The 20,668-nt window shown below is 44.0% G+C and overlaps 1 protein-coding gene and 1 pseudogene across 2 annotated transcripts in view; both read right to left on the bottom strand.

Moving 5' to 3' along the window:
- Window positions 1-744: 744 nt before the first annotated feature.
- necab2 (N-terminal EF-hand calcium binding protein 2) overlaps window positions 745-20,668 on the bottom strand; it is a gene marked incomplete at its 5' end in the record, with an annotated part of 169,635 nt that continues 149,711 nt past the window's right edge. Inside the window, 4 exons of the mRNA XM_084171902.1 lie at window positions 745-2,797; window positions 3,821-3,912; window positions 14,085-14,162; window positions 16,088-16,200. Of these exons, the coding sequence (XP_084028028.1) occupies window positions 2,769-2,797; window positions 3,821-3,912; window positions 14,085-14,162; window positions 16,088-16,200 (312 nt within the window). The 3' untranslated portion in view covers window positions 745-2,768. The remainder of the gene's footprint in view (window positions 2,798-3,820; window positions 3,913-14,084; window positions 14,163-16,087; window positions 16,201-20,668) is intronic.
- LOC311136985 (homeobox protein CDX-1-like) lies at window positions 16,905-17,682 on the bottom strand (annotated as a pseudogene). Its single transcript has one exon. The product of its transcript is annotated as a homeobox protein CDX-1-like (transcript).

Raw genomic sequence — 20,668 nt, 5'->3', positions numbered from 1 at the left:
TTGTATTAGTCGCATGCTTCGTAAACAACCCGTGTAGACGAAATGCTTACGGCCCTTCCCAACAATGCAGCGAGAAAGAAAATAGAGAACTAATAGAAAAGTAAAACACGTAATAATAAATACACAGAGTAATGATAACTTGGCACAGGGTACCAGTACCAAGTCGATGTGCAGGGGTACGAGGTAATTGAGGTAGAATAGGAAGAAAGTCACAGATAATAAACAGTAGCAGCAGCGGATGAGATTAGTCAAGAAAGGTCAATGCAGATAGCTATTTCGTTAACTATTTAGCAGTCTTATGGCTTGGGGGTAGATGCTGTTCAGGGTCCTGTTGGTTGTAGACTTGGAGTAATTAGGGTTAAGTGCCTTGCTCAAAGGCACATCAAAAGATTTGTTTTTACCTAGTCGACTCTGGGATTCGTACCAGCGACCTTTCGGTTACTGGCCCATCGCTCTTAAGTGCTAGGCCACCTTCCGCCCTAACTGTTTGTCTTGTGTATGGAGATGTTTGGATTGATATTTTGAATGAACAAATTGTGTATTCTCGTGTAGATTGCTAACTCAAGTTACAATTCTGCCTTCTGTGTATTGATATTTATCATTGTATTGACGTTTGTCAGAAGTAAAATAATGTTTTATAGAAAATATGCACTGGCATTTGTTTCGTTAGTCTTCATACTACATGTCGCCTGCATGCTTTCCCAGAAATGTAAAGCAATCAAGCAACAGATTCATGATTTATTTCAGTATTACCATTTTATTGATTTGCATCACTCTACATTATCTAGAATTTCAACAACGTTAAGACTAAATATAGTACTTGCATCCCTGCTATAAGTCTCTACACTCAAAGAGAGAAAGCCATTTTACTGAAACATACATAAGTATAAGAATTTGTATTTCATTAAACATTGCCATAAAAGTGAATGTTCATTCTGTATGCCATTTTCTATTCATATATATTTTTGTTTTGTCTGTCCTTTATAGGAATACTATAAAATAAAAATAAGAAATGCACAAAACCCATTGAAAGTAGCATGGCTAAATACTACAGCAAATAAGTTACTGGACATTCATTTTAACATGCACTCAAGTGAGGGATAGGGAGAAAGAAAATTGGTTGCACAGTTTAGGGAACAGCCAGGAATGTTATAGAAATAGTATTGGCATTTTTTTTGGCTGGCTGGCTTTGACCTGTTGATACAGAACCCAACAGAAGCTACGGATAAAATAGAAAACCTTTCCAGTAGAATTTACCCACATACTTTACCCACATACTTTACCCACATACGTCTGTCAACAAGGGAGTCATGCTCTTGCTCCATTCTGTAAGACTGATGCTGAGGCTAATATAAAGCCCAAGGCGTGCTATTTATTATTGATTAATATCACAGGTGCATTAACACTGAGAAGTCCAGGGTTCTCTCAAGGTAAAGTGTAATGTGGCCTAGCACCAGAGATTGAACTGGACATGAGTTCATTCCATTTCAGTGGTGGTCCTAGTTATGATCAAAGGCAAGTAAACAAACCATTTTATTTATTTTACAGTGCACAAGGACAGTATTTGTTATTACTTACATGATATTATCTGAGAATCTTATCCTGGGGGAGGGAGGGTTTGATATTTCCCCATTGGTTAAGGACAGGCTTGCCACCACCTTCATGTGCTTACAGGACAAACTAAGAAATTCAATGGCGGTGTAGGTGAAATATTCCACCCTCTAAAGGTTTATCAAGATGAGTGATTCATACATTATTCTTTACAGATAACTTTCATATTTGGATCATTTCTAATACTCTCATACTTTAAATATCTTTAATCGCTATATTCCATTAATGTACATTGTGCTTTTTGACTGGGTCTCTGTTTGATCATGTTGATTTCAGGTGGGTGAAGTTGGGGTTGGACAAAGTCGTCATGGTCCTAGATGTGCACAAGAGGTTCCTCTCTAACTGGGTTGGTGGGTGAACATTTTGATATATTTTCTGTTACTATCATTTGCTTGATAGGTGTGTAAACATCTTATTTTTGCTCAATTGCAATGAACATTGTGATTGTAATATGGGGCTGTACGTTAGATGTTTAAAATCTAATTAGTGTTTGTTTATGGGAAATCCTACCTAGGTACCCACCACTTACAACCTCAACCATATGCTGATGTTTAAGGCTTGAGGTTGTGTTGCTCAAAAAGGGAACTGTCTGCAACAAACAAAGTTTTGCATGTTTTGTTGTAACCGCTTCTTCTTCTGAATTTTGCACTGTATCACTAAAGACGTCAATACAAATATAATTATAATATAACATTTTTTCATATCATTTTACTAGACTTTTAACAGCTAATATATCCAGTGCTGATTCATACATGTACTCTTAACACAATGGGAAAAAACAACCTTAACTGCTTGATAGAGACGAATGTTGAGCGCTCTATTACTCTGCCATTAGCAGTAGCAGGTTCATGTCTTTAGTCAAAATGGATGACATGCACGAGAGCCTCAAAAGCAGGTTAACTGTTCACCTCATTTCTACCATGACTTGAGGGTGAACGATACGATGAAGAAATGCATTGGATGGAGGTAATCTCGATTTAATGCACTGTTCAATATTCACTGCAATTGACGCCTTTCATTTTGTCTCAATATCAAACAGACACTGTGTAAACATGTACTTACAAAAGAGAGAAAGAGAGGGGTTGTGAGAGAGGGAGGTAAAGGGGGAGCTAAGGATGGGGGGTGTTGCAGACTCAGGCAATGTGGCCCCACCCCCATCAGTCTCTGCTCAGGCTGCACCAGGTGGCTGCAGGGAGAGAGGGGGAGTTCAGTTTAGACACAAGCAGCTCAGGAATACAGAAAAATAAGTATATTATTAACACACTCACTCATTGACACTCACACCTACTGTTTCTCTGCTCAAATGTGATAATACAGTGATGATACACTGCATAATATAATTCAAATTGAATGTCATAAATTTTCAGGTTTGTCTGGGGTAAGTCTATGACATAAGGCTTTATGCATTCATACCAATAACAATAAGTCCACAACAATAAATATCAGGGTATGTGCTTTCCCTGACTGTTCCTGCTCTACATTGAACAGATCTCTCCCCGGTAGGTTCCCCTGCAATCGGGGCTCCCCATCCATCCCAGACACATGGCACTATGCCAGCATCCCTCTCCAACCTGGACTCAGAGCATTTCGTATTATTCTTACGTATATTCGAGACACTCCATTTAGTACAGTATGTTACGTTTCGTATGGTCTGTATTAATTTGTGGATGTCCATTACCCATTTCATATGATATGTTACGAATTACAATTCATATGATATGTTACGAATTTGCAAAATGCACAATATGTTACAAATACTAGCTAGGTGGCTAATGTTAGCTAGCTCGCTAACGTTAGCTGGGTTAGGGTTAGGGTTAAGGTTAGGGTTAAGTTTAGGAGTTAGGTTAAAGGGTTAGGGTTAGGGGAAGGGGAAGGGTTAGCTAAAAGGGTTAGCTAAAAGAGTTAAGGTTAGGGTTAGGGGAAGGGTTAGCTAACATGCTAAGTAGTTGAAAAGTTGCTAATTAGCTAAAATGCTAAAGTTGTCTGTGATGAGATTTGAACTCGCAACTTTTGGGTTGCTAGACGTTTGCATTATACGCCTACCCATCCACCTCGACCAACCAACCTCCTTTTGTTTTTGCCTTATGTAACCATCTGTCTTATATGACCATACCAAATGTAACCTATCACACTAAATGGAGTGTCTCGGAGTTACGTACAGAACAATACGAAATGCTCTGAGACCAGGTTGCCTTCTCAGGAGACTAACCTGGCACAGCAACAGTGGACACAGCCTCAGGCTGGCACAGAGTGTCCACTTTAACATGTTGAAAGGCCTTGGAGGACGCAGTCTGGAGGTGCCTAAGGACAGAGGTGGAGGGCATAAGATCACACAAAAACAGACGCGGACACATGCACGCTCACTCACTTCTTCAGTATGCCCCATAGATTATATTGTGATTGTGAGCAGTAAAATATTAATGAGAATTTACAAGATAAAGACGCATTACAGCCTCAGCACATCCCCAAAAACATCAATAAGTAATTATGTCAGCCTTATTCTAGCTGTAGCTAGATTCCTGCTGCTGTAGAGCCACATACTGGACATCTGACAGTGGCGGTCGGTGCCGTTTAAGATGAGGGAGGACGATAATTTTTACAACATATTGGATGACTGTCATTCGTATTACATTCACCCAGCTCAATGTAACATCGATAGGTTTAGGCTACTACATGATACTCGAATTTGACCTATACCCATCATGAGGTTGTCACGCCTTGGCTCTGGGGACGCTGGTATATTGAGCCAGGGTGTGAGTGTTCTTTATGTTTTGTGATCGTTGTGTTCGTTCTAGTAGTTATATTTCTATGTTGGCCAGAGTGGTTCCCAATCAGAGGCAACGAGTGTCAGCTGTTGCTGGTTGTCTCTGATTGGGAACCATATTTAGACAAGCTGTTTTCCCACAGTGGTTGTGGGATCTTGTTCCTTTTGGTTTGTGTCGTAGGACTGCACGTATCGTTTGTTGTTTTGTTCGGGTGATTTCTCTATTTAATAAAATATGTTCGCAACTAACGCTGCGCATTGGTCCTCTGTTCCCGACGAGCGTGACAGAAGATCCCACCAAGACAGGACCAAGCAGCGTGAAGAGCAGAGAGGTTGGACTATGGAGCAGTGGATTAAGAGTCTCGACTGGGCCAAGCCAAGTGAAGAGCAGAGTGGTTGGACTTTGGAGCAGTGGGGTGAGAGTCTGGCGAGAACTAGGGAGGCCTGGTCCACGGGGAGGAGAGACACCCAGACATTTTTTAGGGGGGGGCTCACGACGTGGACGTCGGGGCAGCAGGAGGCCGCGATAAAGCGGTCCAGCGGGTTGACAGAGGAGGCCGCCAGGTTACGGGGGCCACTGGTATTAAAGGGGAAGGAAAGTGTAGAGGCACGGCGAGAGGTACTGGGGTGTGTTACCAGTCCGGTCCGGCCCGTTCCTGATCCCCGCGTAGGGCCAGTGGTGTGTGTCCCCAGTACGGTCCGGCCTGTTCCTGTTCCTCGCATCGAGCCTGTGGTGCGCGTCGCCAGCCCGGCCCGGCCTGTTCCTGCTCCCCGCATCGAGCCTGTGGTGCGCGTCGCCAGCCCGGTCCGGCCTGTTCCTGCTCCCCGCATCGAGCCTGTGGTGCGCGTCGCCAGCCCGGTCCGGCCTGTTCCTGCTCCCCGCACCAAGCCTATGGTGCGCGTCGCCAGCCCGGCCCGGCCTGTTCCTGCTCCCCACACCAAGCCTATGGTGCGCTTCGTCAGCCCGGCTCTGCCTGTTCCTGCTCCCCACACCAAGCCAGTGGTGTGCGTCGCCAGCCCAGTCCGGCCTGTTCCTGCCCCCCGCACCAAGCCTATGGTGCGCGTCGCCAGCCCGGCCCGGCCTGTTCCTGCTCCCCGCACCAAGCCTATGGTGCGCGTCGCCAGCCCGGCCCGGCCTGTTCCTGCTTCCCGCACCAAGCCTATGGTGCGCGTCGCCAGCCCGGCCCGGTCCATTCCTGCTCTCCCCACCAAGTCAGTGGTGCTCTTCGTCAGCCCGGCTCGGCCTGTTCCTGCTCCCCACACCAAGCCAGTGGTGTGCGTCGTCAGTCCGGCACAGCCCGTGCCTGTTCCACCGGTGCCTGGTCCGGTACCGGTCAGCTGCTCCACGTCGGAGCTAGAGCAATCCGCTCCACCAGTGTTCAGTCCAGCTCCGGCCAGCAGGGCCAGACCGGACCAGGGGTACTGTGGGGGGTTAGAGAAGGAGTGGGGATCATGCCCAGAGCCGGATCCGCCGCCAAGGCGGAGTGCCCACCCGGTCCCTCCCCTGTGGTGTTCTGTTGGCGCGGTCGGAGTCCGCGCCTTTGGGGGGGGGGGGGGTACTGTCACGCCCTGGCTCTGGGGACGCTGGTATATTGAGCCAGGGTGTGAGTGTTCTTTATGTTTTGTGATCGTTGTGTTCGTTCTAGTAGTTATATTTCTATGTTGGCCAGAGTGGTTCCCAATCAGAGGCAACGAGTGTCAGCTGTTGCTGGTTGTCTCTGATTGGGAACCATATTTAGACAAGCTGTTTTCCCACAGTGGTTGTGGGATCTTGTTCCTTTTGGTTTGTGTCGTAGGACTGCATGTATCGTTTGTTGTTTTGTTCGGGTGATTTCTCTATTTAATAAAATATGTTCGCAACTAACGCTGCGCATTGGTCCTCTGTTCCCGACGAGCGTGACAGAGGTTGCTATAAACTAACCTATGAATGAAAGTTTACAACATACTGTAGGTGCACACAGGTCAAGATTTTTTAAAGTGACAGACAGTGACACATTCAATACCGCTTGCACACTCTTGCCTGTATCTAGCTGATCTTGGGTGTAATCATTAGTCCAACAGTTGCAAACGAGAGTTTCTATTGGACAAATTCAGGTATGTTTATCCCTGTTTCATTCCTTTTGCTTCTGTTCAAGAAACGTTTTTCAACAGAATTGGCAGAATGAATATACCCCTGATCACACATAAACACACTTTCATAGCAGCCACGTTGTATTCCTTCTCGCATTTACGCGCTCTCCTCCTCTCACCTTTTCTCTTCACTTGTGGACTTCAATGCACAACACATCAGCTGTATGTGACAAGGCGGAAAAACCTTTCCAAGCCAAACCATATAATAACCGCTATACACAGCCTACATCGTTGTCACCATATTAGCTAAAGTAACGTCATAGTCAACATAGCTAAAAGAACTAACGTGTTACTAAACCTGCTACAATCATTCAGTACAGTATACAGTCAGTAAGCAGTTTAGCAGTTACACCGGCGGGCCTCGGTGGCAATAAATTAATAAAAGCAAAAGCTTACCCTGACTTGGAAAAGTTATAGTGTTGTGTTGAATAGTCATAGTTAGCTAGCTAACATAGCATCCCTCTGTTTGAGCCGGGTGTTTGAATAGGCTAAACTGGCTAGCTGCATTTGCTAGCTAAGTATGTGAAAGTGAAAATGAAAAAAAAAAAAAGACTAAATATCTCTGTCTTGCTTCTCCTTAATTTTTTCAGAAATAAATGTGTTCAAAACTGTTCAATTACTGTCTTTCTCTCTCTTTGAGTCAACTACTAACCACATTTTATGCACTGCAGTGCTAGCTGTAGCTTATGCTTTCAGTACTAGATTCATTCTCTGATCCTTTGATTGGGTGGACAACATATCAGTTCATGCTGCAAGAGCTCTGATAGGTTAGATGACGTCCTCCGGAAGTTGTCATAATTACTGTGTAAGTCTATGGAAGGGGGTGAGAACCATGAGCCTCCTAGGTTTTGTTTTGAAGTCAATGTACTCAGAGGAGGACGGAAGCTAGCTGTCCTCTGGCTACACCATGGTGCTACCCTACAGACTGCTGTTGAGGCTACTGTAGACCTTAATAGCAAAACAGTGTTTTAATCAATTATTTGGTGACGTGAATATATTTAATATCGTTTTATCTAAAAATTATAAATTTTTTAATGTTTCACAAAAAAAATATAATAATAACTTCACTGAGGAGGATGGTCCTCCTCTTCCTCTGAGGAGGAGCTTCCACTGACCTCAGGAGTCTACTTAACCAAAGACTGATTCCAGATGTTACCTTAGTATGAACAACAAAAACACTAAGCAACGATGGCTCTTCTGTATTAATCTACTCAATCATGTAAGAAATACACACACAGTGCATAGTGAGTCTACACATCCCTTGCACAGTCTTCACATTTTGCTGCCTTAAAATGTAATAAAAACATTTCTTAAATTCGATTTTTGGTACACCGCATTTCCAAAGTTAAAGAAAAAGTATAGGACATTTTCCAAATTAATAATTTATTTTTAAAGGATGTCTTGATTGCGTATGTCTTCACACCCCAGAGTCAATACTTGGTGGAAGCACCTTTGGCAGCCATTACAGCTGTGAAATGGTGGACCCTTCCTGATACACATGGGAAACTATTGAGCGTGAAAAACCCAGCAGCGTTTCAGTTCTTGACACAAACCAGTGCGCCTGGCCCTTACGACCATACCCTGTTCAAAGGTACTTAAACATTTTTTTGTTAACCTTTATTTAACCAGGTAAGCCAGTTGAGAACAAGTTCTCATTTACAACTGCGACCTGGCCAAGATAAAGCAAAGCAGTGCGATAAAAAACAACAACACAGAGTTACATATGGGGTAAACAAAACAAAGTCAAAAATACAACAGAAAATAAATATACAGTGTGTGCAAATGTAGCAAGTTATGGAGGTAAGGCAATAAATAGGCCATAGTGCAAAATAATTACAATTTAGTATTAACACTGGAATGATAGATGTCAAATCAAATCAAATCAAATTTTATTGGTCACATGCGCCGAATACAACAGGTGCAGACATTGCAGTGAAATGCTTACTTACAGCCCTTAACCAACAGTGCATTTATTTTAAACAAAAAAAGTAAGAATAAAACAACAACAACAAAAAAGTGTTGAGAAAAAAAGAGCAGAAGTAAAATAAAGTGACAGTAGGGAGGCTATATATACAGTAAAATAAAGTGACAGTAGGGAGGCTATATATACAGGGGGGTACCGTTGCAGAGTCAATGTGCGGGGGCACCGGCTAGTTGAGGTAGTTGAGGTAATATGTACATGTGGGTAGAGTTAAAGTGACTATGCATAAATACTTAATAGAGTAGCAGCAGCGTAAAAAGGATGGGGTGGGGGGGCAGTGCAAATAGTCCGGGTAGCCATGATTAGCTGTTCAGGAGTCTTATGGCTTGGGGGTAGAAGCTGTTGAGAAGTCTTTTGGACCTAGACTTGGCACTCCGGTACCGCTTGCCGTGCGGTAGCAGAGAGAACAGTCTATGACTAGGGTGGCTGGAGTCTTTGACAATTTTGAGGGCCTTCCTCTGACACTGCCTGGTATAGAGGTCCTGGATGGCAGGGAGCTTTGCCCCAGTGATGTACTGGGCCGTACGCACTACCCTCTGTAGTGCCTTGCGGTCAGAGGCCAAGCAGTTGCCATACCAGGCGGTGATGCAACCAGTCAGGATGCTCTCGATGGTGCAGCTGTAGAATTTTTTGAGGATCTGAGGACCCATGCCAAATCTTTTTAGTCTCCTGAGGGGGAATAGGCTTTGTCGTGCCCTCTTCACGACTGTCTTGGTGTGTTTGGACCATGATAGTTTGTTGGTGATGTGGACACCAAGGAACTTGAAGCTCTCAACCTGTTCCACTACAGCCCCGTCGATGAGAATGGGGGCGTGCTCAGTCCTCTTTTTTTTCCTGTAGTCCACAATCATCTCCTTTGTCTTGGTCACGTTGAGGGAGAGGTTGTTGTCCTGGCACCACACGGCCAGATCTCTGACCTCCTCCCTATAGGCTGTCTCATCGTTGTCGGTGATCAGGCCTACCACTGTTGTGTCGTCGGCAAACTTAATGATGGTGTTGGAGTCGTGCCTGGCCATGCAGTCATGGGTGAACAGAGAGTACAGGAGGGGACTGAGCACGCACCCCTGAGGGGCCCCCGTGTTGAGGATCAGTGTGGCAGATGTGTTGTTACCTACCCTGTGTTGTTACCTAGATGTGCAAGAGATGATGTGCAAATAGAGATACTGGGGTGGAAATGAGCAAAATAAATAACAATATGGGGATGAGGTAGTTGGGTGGGCTAATTTCAGAATGGCTGTGTACAGGTGCAGTGATCGGTAAGGTGCTCTGACAACTGATGCTTAAAGTTAGTGAGGGAGATAATAGTCTCCAGCTTCAGATATTTTTGCAGTTCGTTCCAGTCATTGGCAGCAGAGAACTGGAAGGAATGGCGGCCAAAGGAGGTGTTGGCTTTGGGGATGACCAGTGAGATATACCTGATGGAGCGCATACTACGGGTGGGTGTTGCTATGGTGACCAATGAGCTAAGATAAGGCGGGGATTTGCCTAGCAGTGATTTATAGATGACTTGGAGCCAGTGGGTTTGGCGACAAATATGTAGTGAGGACCAGCCAACAAGAGCGTACAGGTCACAGTGGTGGATAGTATATGGGGCTTTGGTGACAAAACGGATGGCACTGTGATAGACTACATCCAATTTGCTGAGTAGAGTGTTGGAGATAATTTTGTAAATGACATCGCCGAAGTCAAGGATCGGTAGGATAGTCAGTTTTACGAGGGCATGTTTGGCAGCATGAGTGAAGGAGGCTTTGTTGCGAAATAGGAAGCCGATTCTAGATTTAACTTTGGATTGGAGATGCTTAATGTGAGTCTGGAAGGATAGTTTACAGTCTAACCAGACACCTAGGTATTTGTAGTTGTCCACATACTCTAAGTCAGACCCGCCGAGAGTAGTGATTCTAGTCGGGTGGGCGGGTGCCAGCAGCGTTCGATTGAAGAGCATGCATTTAGTTTTACTAGTGTTTAAGAGCAGTTGGAGGCTACGGAAGGAGTGTTGTATGGCATTAAAGCTCGTTTGGAGGTTTGTTAACACAGTGTCCAATGAAGGGCCAGATGTATACAAAATGGTGTCGTCTGTGTAGAGGTGGATCTGAGAGTCACCAGCAGCAAGAGCGACATCATTGATATACACAGAGAAAAGAGTCGGCCCGAGAATTGAACCCTGTGGCACCCCCATAGAGACTGCCATAGTTCCAGGCAACAGGCCCTCCGATTTGACACATTGAACTCTATCTGAGAAGTAGTTGGTGAACCAGGCGAGGCAGTCATTTGAGAAACCAAGGCTATTTAGTCTGCCAATAAGAATGCGCCAGGTCGATGAAGACGGCTGCACAGTACTGTCTATTATCGATCGTGGTTATAATATCGTTTAGGACCTTGAGCGTGGCTGTGGTGCACCCATGACCAGCTCGGAAACCGGATTGCATAGCGGAGAAGGTACAGTGGGATTCGAAATGGTCGGTGATCTGTTTGTTAACTTGGCTTTCAAAAACTTTCGAAAGGCAGGGCAGGATGGATATAGGTCTGTAACTGTTTGGATCTAGAGTGTCACCCCCTTTTAAGAGGGGGATGACCGCGGCAGCTTTCCAATCTCTGGGGATCTCAGACGTTACGAAAGAGAGGTTGAACAGGCTAGTAATAGGGGTTGCAACAATTTCGGCTGCTAATTTTAGAAAGAAAGGGTCCAGATTGTCTAGCCCAGATGATTTGTAGGGGTCCAGATTTTGCAGATCTTTCAGAACATCAGCTGTCTGAATTTGTGTGAAGGAGAAGCGGAGGGGGGCATGGGCAAGTTGCAGCGGAGGGTGCAGAGCTGGTGGCCGGGGTAGTGGTAGCCAGGTGGAAAGCATGGCCAGCCGTAGCAAAATGCTTGTTGAAATTCTCGATTATTGTCGATTTATCGGTGGTGATAGTGTTTCCTAGCCTCAGTGCAGTGGGCAGCTGGGAGGAGGTGCTCTTATTCTCAATGGACTTTACAGTGTCCCAAAACCTTTTGGAGTTAGTGCTACAGGATGCACATTTCTGTTTGAAAAACTAGCCTTTGCTTTCCTAACTGCTTGTGTATATTGGTTCCTAACTTCCCTGAAGAGCTGCATATCGCGGGGGCTATTCAATGCTAATGCAGTACGCCACAGGATGTTTTTGTGCTGGTCAAGGGCAGTCAAGTCAGAGGAGAACCAGGGGCTATATCTGTTCTTAGTTCTGAATTTTTTGAATGGGGCATGCTTATTTAAGATTGAGAGGAAAGCACTTAAAAAAAAAAAAAACAGGCATCCCCTACTGACGGAATGAGATCGATATCCATCCAGGATACCTGGGCCAGGTCAATTAGGAAGGTCTGCTCTCTGAAGTGTTTTAGGGAGCGTTTGACAGTGATGAGGGGTGGTCGTTTGACCGCGGACCCGTTACGGACACAGGCAATAAGGCAGTGATCGCTGAGATCCTGGTTGAAGACAGCAGAGGTGTATTTAGAGGGTAAGTTAGTCAGGATGATATCTATGAGGGTGCCCATGTTTACGGATTTAGGGTTGTACCTGGTAGGTTCCTTGATAATTTGTGTGAGATTGAGGGCATCTAGTTTGGATTGTAGGATGGCCGGGGTGTTAAGCATATCCCAGTTTAGGTCACCAAGCAGTACGAACTCTGAGGATAGATGGGGGGCAATCAATTCACATATGGTGTCCAGGGCACAGCTGGGGGCTGAGGGGGGTCTGTAGCAAGCGGCAACAGTGAGAGACTTATTTCTGGAAAGGTGGATTTTTAGATGTAGGAGCTCAAACTGTTTGGGCACAGACCTGGATAGTATGATAGAGCTCTGCAGGCTATCTCTACAGTAGATTGCAACTCCACCCCCTTTGGCAGTTCTATCTAGATGGAAAATGTTGTAGTTGGGGATGGACATTTCTGAATTTTTGGTGGCCTTCCTAAGCCAGGATTCAGACACTGCTAGAACATCAGGGTTGGCGGAGTGTGCTAATGCAGTGAATAACTCAAACTTAGGAAGGAGGCTTCTGATGTTAACATGCAAAAAGCCAAGCCTTTTACGGTTACAGAAGTCAACAAATGATAGCGCCTGGGGAGTAGGAGTGATACTGGGGGCTGCAGGGTTAACCTCTACATCACCAGAGGAACAGAGGAGGACTAGAATAAGGATACGGCTAAAGGCTTTAAGAACTGGTACTTATATATTTTGTCTTGCCCTTTCACCCTCTGAATGGCACACATACACAATCCATGTCTCAATTGTCTCAAGGCTTAAAAATCTGTCTTTAACCTGTCTCCTCCCCTTCATCTACACTGATTTGAAGTGGATTTAACAAGTGACATCAATAAGGGACCATAGCTTTCATCTGGATTCACCTGGTCAGTCTATGTTATGGAAAGAGTGGTAAGCTATAAAAAGAAATAGAGAGTCGTACACTCTATATAATCTATATAACCTCCCAGTAATTTATTGGGTAAAACACCAACGTTTCGGCATCACTGTACCTTCTTCAGGGTAATGTCATGAATGCTTGAACCAGGTTATGTAGACAAACAGTGCAATTAGTGCAACCAATGACAATAGTGAGGGGTGAGTCATAATTATTAGGTTGATTAGAATGAATTGAGCGAAACTCTTAAAAGACAATAGTTTACAGCATATAGAATATATTAGGCTATTGTTATATGGAAACATAATTAGATATTGTACATAATATTAGCATCAACATACATTATTGTTTAATTTTATTTCACATATATATTTAATTGTTTCCAATTTCATTACATTTTTGTTACATGTAATCTTTTGGTTCAACCATAATGCATAATAAGCATCATCAACAGGGGGAACATATTGGGTGAAAACCTAACCCTGGGATCGAGTTTTATTTTTCAGCAGGACAATTACAGTTTTCAATGCCAAAGACACACCAAAATGGCTTTTCCAAGAGGTGTTGAGTGTTCCTGAGAGTCCTGACTTAAATCTGCTTGAAAGTCAGAGACAAGGTTTGAATATTGCTGTTCATCAATGACTCCCAAGCAGACTTAATGAGCATGAGCAAGTTTGACAAAAACAATGGATGAATGTTGCCCTAAGAGTTGTGCAAAGTTGGTAGAATCTTATTCAAAATTATTAACAGATGTAATGGCTGCCAAAGATGCTTCCATCAAGTATTAACTCTGGGGTGTGAAGACAAATGCAATCAAAACGTCTTTGTTTTGTTATTTTTAATTCATTTGGAAAATGTTTTAGAATTTTTCTTTAACTTTGAAAATGTGTAGTAGGTTGTGTAGATCGGTAGGAAGAAAATCTAATTTAATCCCTTCTGAGATTAAATGTGAAGGCAGCAAAATGTGAAGACTGTGCAAGGGGTGTGTAGACTTTCACTAGCGACTGTATCTCATAAGAGGACGGGGAATACAAAATAGTAGTTATTCACTAATTCAGATCGGATGTAGATAATAATACAAAAATATCAAATTATTGTGCATTATTGATTCCATATTTTCTGGTAATTGGACCTATGGGATTATAAGAATACCAATGAGTCAAGGGTCAGGAGATGTGGGAGAGAGAGGAACGAGGTCAAATCCGACACATAAATTAGGACTTACTTTTTCCACTCCTCCTCTCCATCCCAGAACTCATACACCACAAAGGAGAGTCCATCTGGCAGCCGCACTGCAGTCACACTGAGAAAGAAAGCAATAAAAAAGAAAGAGTAAGACACTGGAAAGTCAATAATGGGCAGTGGACATTGGAGAATTATAAAATATTCTAATAGAGTTAATTGCCAATAAGCAAAAGTGGTAGTAGTTTTGTGTGGTAGTTAAGCAAAGAAACACTTTCACACCACATAAACCATAGTAGTAGACACCCATAGTCACTTGACTTCAGCTCCACTCACTCCCACTCATGATCTTCCACTGGAGGGCAGTAGTGGTTCAGATGGCTGAGTTGTGCCTTGGGTTTAGTGCAGTAGAACAGTTCTACTGTATGAGCTGGGTTTTATAGTTGCTTCCATCACAGTGGAGCTCACAACTCCACTGGAGAGACTCCTGACATGTCTTATTGACCTGCTGAATGCTTCCATTACAGCTAGCAGCTCTCTGTCGGAGGTAACATCTATATTAGACCACTGCATTGTTTCATTTGACGGGCAGCTGCTGTGCAAGGCTCCACAATCACATTAATCAAACCAAAGAAACATTATGTCCAAGTCAGTGTGTGTCCATCTAAAAGAAAGATGTGGACAGTGGGAGGTTGTTTGAGTGTGCGTCTGTACATTCATGTGTGTGCTTCCTTCCCATAACTTTGCCAACGTGTGTATCTGAGTGTGTGAGTTCAATGACTAAAAAGGAGGACATATTCTTATGGAGTTTGACAGGATGTATTAGTACCATATATAAGCACTTATAGGAACCAAAAGTAAAGAAAATAAAGTGTCAGACCTAGATAGTGGTAGTGTGAGTGAGAGGGAGAGAGAGAAAACGGCCTATTCAGCAGCAGAAGCAGTACAGACTCAGAGCCCAATTCCTCAGTGATAAATTATTCATCGTCCCTACGTGCATTATGATGGGATTACAAAACGCTGCTGACAACACGCAGCCCATTTTCTGGACTTGGCTCCAGGGAGCTGCTCTGAAACAGACTGTAGAGGAACTCGCCCTTTTGAACAGAGTCTTACACAGCCTAAGAATATGCTGCTACGTTGATTCGCATGATAGGAAAGAAGATACATTTGTACTATAGGCAGCGGCAGTAACAGTAGTAGTGGAAATACATTTCATCTTCTCTACAAAGCAGCTCTTGATAAATAAATATCTTTCCTACGATAGCAGTGCTCTAGTGTATTTGGAGGTTGTGTAGTAGGCTGCTGCACACTACCTCAGAGCAAAAGATCAGAGGCTCTGTCCACCTAAACCCAGCTTTCTCTAATCTGCTCAACCCTATTTTCCACTCCATGGACCCTTGTCACATGGAGATTCCTCCTGGTTGATGATGGTTGTGGAGAGGCAGAGGAGAACAGTGTGTCTAACAGGTTTATCCAGCGGCCAGACACCTCTCACAGGTCTGATTGCCTCTTCAGTCTGCATGCAGCACATCCTTTCTCTGCCAGATGGATTCTCAACCATCACTAACCTGCACACACCAGCACTCAGAGGCTTGCTGTCTCTCCCTATCTCCCTCAACCAAGGTCACTGTAATGTTGACTTATTTGTCCTCTTTATTTTCTCATATCTATTCATGTTCTCTCCCCTCAGCCTTCCTGCCATTATACCGGGAGATGAGATTAGCACCTTGCTGAGCATTGTGACAAAACAAGCATTATGAAGGCACGGCCCATCACTCCAGAGATGAATATGAGGATTTGTAAAGGCATGACACAATCACAACGGGGTTAACAGAGAAATGTGTCAGTGCAGAAGTCACTGGAGTCGAGCATCAGTCACGTATTAATTGTGTATTGAGGATTGCTAAAGTACTTGAGCAGGGTTCCACAAATAACCAGTTAGGTTGGGAATACATCCACCAAAAATAAAACACACACAGCAGACAAACGGTCACTATTATAAGAGATTGACAATGACAGATAAAGGGAAATAGGTGGACTCACTGGAAGCAGTCTCTTTGGGCAGAGACATTTTTCAGGTACTGCTTCAGGGCCTCGCAGAACTCTCCCAGCTGCTTCTGGGATACCGTCATCTCCTGACGAATCAGGTATAGGGACTGGGAGAGAGAAAGACAGAAGGAAAGAGAGAGGGTTGAGAAAAAGAGGGAGATAAAAGCAGAGAACGGTAACAAAATCCATTATATTGTGTGATGGGAATGCTTTATGGAGTGCTTGCAGAGTGCCATATAACCATGGTATTGCAGATTGCCATTTTGTCAGGTCAGTTACCAATAGAAAGTAATGGTTAAGGCTAATCCAGCAATATCAAGTAGGAGATTTCCACTGAATATCAGCATTAGGAAAGAGCTTAGACATATGAAAGATAACTGCTTATTGTCATACCCCTCTCCTACTGCATAAACAAATCAAATTTGTATAATGTTTGTGCTATCTTCAGGTTTAATGTGTTATCTTTAGGGACAGTTCGCAATTTACTGGGGTGAGGGGGGTCCAAAATAGGGGAGGGTTGTCTAATATTTGTTTTTTTTTTGCTTTGGGGAGGGTAGTGCATTTCCCCCCAGGTTTACATTCGCCCCTTTGTAGGTTTTACTAGATAAATAATCCCCCCCCAACACTTGCACATGACCCCCCCCCTCCCCCACTCAGGCTTTGCTGATAGCTACTTTATGGAGGAAAAGTATACTTACCATGCCTGTGATATTTGGTTGTCCCACCTAGCTATCTTTTTTTAATTTCTGGGAACAGCAGTTTAATATGCTTATTCAAGTGTTGTACAGTTTGTCCACAGTAAAGGAACTCCTCAGTACTCCTCTTTGATAGTCATTGATATAGTCTCTGACAACAAGCTGCTCCTGCTGGAGCTGGTTGCCATGGAGCCATTGTCAGGTTCAGCCAGGCTGGATGGGGTAAGGGTCAGGGTGGTTGTGGTCTTAGAGGTCTGATGGGACAGCTGAATCTTCTTCTTAGATCTTCTTCTTGGTAATCTTCCTCTCCTTGGATCGTCTGTTCTGGAACCAGATCTTTACCTGTCTCTCTGAGAGGCTGAGGCTCAGGGCCAGCTCTGTCTTCCTCCTGATGGTGATGTAGCGGCTGTACTGGAACTCCTTCTCTAGCACTAGGTGCTGCTGGTCTGTGTACACCACCCTGTACTTGTCCTTGGTGTGCGTCTTCCCTCCTGTACTGGATGAAGGTACATTGTGTCTGATCCAGTCGTACGAGTTTCTTCTCTCTGAGTACTGCCAAGCAGGTGAGTTGAGTGATGGAAGAGTTCCCGACCCCGGAGGCAGGATGGATGTCAGCTCCGGGGAACTGAAGCTTATCTGTTCTGTACCAGGGCTCAAACTGGGAAAGGCCGCTCTGTGGCCACACGGTGATCACTCCTCCCACGGAGCTGCGAAGTAAGCGAGGTTCCACACACCTGTCGTCTGGGCATGCGGGTCATTGATGCCTGTGACGTGATGATAACCGGTGAAATCCGTATATTGCATGAAGTTCTGACTGATCCGAGTTTGAGTCAGGTGTCTCACGGAATTTGAGAACTTTCCGGTGTCTTTATCCAGCAGGTAACTCAGATACATCTCAATGAATTAACTCCTCTGCGCATGGTAATCCACTAAATTATAACACCAATTCTCAAAAAATTCCTAGAAATCTATCTACGCGACTCAACCTCCTGTAACCTACGCACCTGTCGAATAGCTACACCTCACCCCACTTTTTTTTTGTATATACAGAAAACATTAGTGGGTGGATCAGCTTTAATATTGAAAATAGATTGTGGATTCTGTCAACGTAATTGTCTGCATCATTTCCTGCATACATATATATACTGTACCAGTCAAAGGTTTGGACACACCTACTCATTCAAAGGTTTTTCTTTATTTTTACTATTTTCTACACTGTAGAATAATAGTGAAGACATTAAAACTATGAAATAACACATATGGAATCATGTAGTAACCAAAAAAGTGTTAAACAAATCAAAATAGTACAAATAAAGAAAAACCCTTGAATGAGTAGGTGTCCAAACTTTTGACTGGTAGTGTATATATATATAAAAATATTTAGTCAGCCACCAATTGTGCAAGTTCTCCCACTTAAAAAGATGAGAGAGGCCTGTAATTTTCATCATAGGTACACGTCAACAACTATGACAGAGAAATTGAGAAAAAAAATCCAGAAAATCACATTGTAGGATTTTTAATGAATTTATTTGCAAATTATGGTGGAAAATAAGTATTTGGTCACCTACAAACAAGCAAGATTTCTGGCTCTCACAGACCTGTAACTTCTTCTTTAAGAGGCTCCTCTGTCCTCCACTCGTTACCTGTATTAATGGCACCTGTTTGAACTTGTTATCAGTATAAAAGACACCTGTCCACAACCTCAAACAGTCACACTCCAAACTCCACTATGGCCAAGACCAAAGAGCTGTCAAAGGACACCAGAAACAAAATTGTAGACCTGCACCAGGCTGGGAAGACTGAATCTGCAAGAGGTAAGCAGCTTGGTTTGAAGAAATCAACTGTGGGAGCAATTATTAGGAAATGGAAGACATACAAGACCACTGACAATCTCCCTCGATCTGGGGCTCCCCGCAAGATCTCACCCCGTGGGGTCAAAATGATCACAAGAACGGTGAGCAAAAATCCCAGAACCACACGGGGGGACCTAGTGAATGACCTGCAGAGAGCTGGGACCGGGCGGTGTGTTTGGGATCATTGTCATGCTGAAAGACCCAGCCACGTTTCATCTTCAATACCCTTGCTGATGGAAGGAGGTTTTCACTCAAAATCTCACGATACATGGCCCCATTCATTCTTTCCTTTACACAGATCAGTCGTCCTGGTCCCTTTGCAGAAAAACAGCCCCAAAGCATGATGTTTCCACCCCCATGCTTCACAGTAGGTATGGTGTTCTTTGGATGCAACTCAGCATTCTTTGTCCTCCAAACACGACGAGTTGAGTTTTTACCAAAAAGTTATATTTTGGTTTCATATGACCATATGACATTCTCCCAATCCTCTTCTGGATCATCCAAATGCACTCTAGCAAACTTCAGACGGGCCTGGACATGTACTGGCTTAAGCAGGGGGACACGTCTGGCACTGCAGGATTTGAGTCCCTGGCGGCGTAGTGTGTTACTGATGGTAGGCTTTGTTACTTTGGTCCCAGCTTTCTGCAGGTCATTCACTAGGTCCCCCCGTGTGGTTCTGGGATTTTTGCTCACCGTTCTTGTGATCATTTTGACCCCACGGGGTGAGGTCTTGCGTGGAGCCCCAGATCGAGGGAGATTGTCAGTGGTCTTGTATGTCTTCCATTTCCTAATAATTGCTCCCACAGTTGATTTCTTCAAACCAAGCTGCTTACCTCTTGCAGATTCAGTCTTCCCAGCCTGGTGCAGGTCTACAATTTTGTTTCTGGTGTCCTTTGACAGCTCTTTGGTCTTGGCCATAGTGGAGTTTGGAGTGTGACTGTTTGAGGTTGTGGACAGGTGTCTTTTATACTGATAACAAGTTCAAACAGGTGCCATTAATACAGGTAACGAGTGGAGGACAGAGGAGCCTCTTAAAGAAGAAGTTACAGGTCTGTGAGAGCCAGAAATCTTGCTTGTTTGTAGGTGACCAAATACTTATTTTCCACCATAATTTGCAAATAAATTCATAAAAAATCCTACAATGTGATTTTCTGGAGAAAAAAAATCTCAATTTGTCCGTCATAGTTGACGTGTACCTATGAAGAAAATTACAGGCCTCTCTCATCTTTTTAAGTGGGAGAACTTGCACAATTGGTGGCTGACTAAATACTTTTTAGTCAAGTATTTGATACACTGCCGATTTTGCAGGTTTTCCTACTTACAAAGCATGTAGAGGTCTGTCATTTTTATCATAGGTACACTTCAACTGTGAGAGACGGAATCTAAAACAAAAATCCAGAAAATCACATTGTATGATTTTTAAGTAATTAATTTTTACATTTTATTGCATGACATAAGTATTTGATACATCAGAAAAGCAGAACTTAATATTTGTTACAGAAACCTTTGCAGGGATTTTGGCCCACTCCTCCATACAGACCTTCTCCAGATCCTTCAGGTTTCGGGGCTGTCGCTGGGCAATACGGACTTTCAGCTCCCTCCAAAGATTTTCTATTGGGTTCAGGTCTGGAGACTGGCTAGGCCACTCCAGGACCTTGAGATGCTTCTTACGGAGCCACTCCTTAGTTGCCCTGGCTGTGTGTTTCGAGTCGTTGTCATGCTGGAAGACCCAGCCACGACCCATCTTCAATGCTCTTACTGAGGGAAGGAGGTTGTTGGCCAAGATCTCACGATACAAGGCCCCATCCATCCTCCCCTCAATACGGTGCAGTCGTCCTGTCCCCTTTTCAGAAAAGCATCCCCAAAGAATGATGTTTCCACATCCATGCTTCACGGTTGGGATGGTGTTCTTGGGGTTGTACTCATCCTTCTTCTTCCTCCAAACATGGCGAGTGGAGTTTAGACCAAAAAGCTCTCTTTTTGTCTCATCAGACCACATGACCTTCTCCCATTCCTCCTCTGGATCA

The sequence above is a fragment of the Coregonus lavaretus genome (assembly GCF_964263955.1).
Source record: "Coregonus lavaretus genome assembly, chromosome: 11".
In the NCBI taxonomy this organism is placed as follows: Eukaryota; Metazoa; Chordata; class Actinopteri; order Salmoniformes; family Salmonidae; genus Coregonus; species Coregonus lavaretus.
Note: the sequence above shows the minus strand (reverse complement) of the source record. Positions and strands in the feature narration are given on the sequence as shown.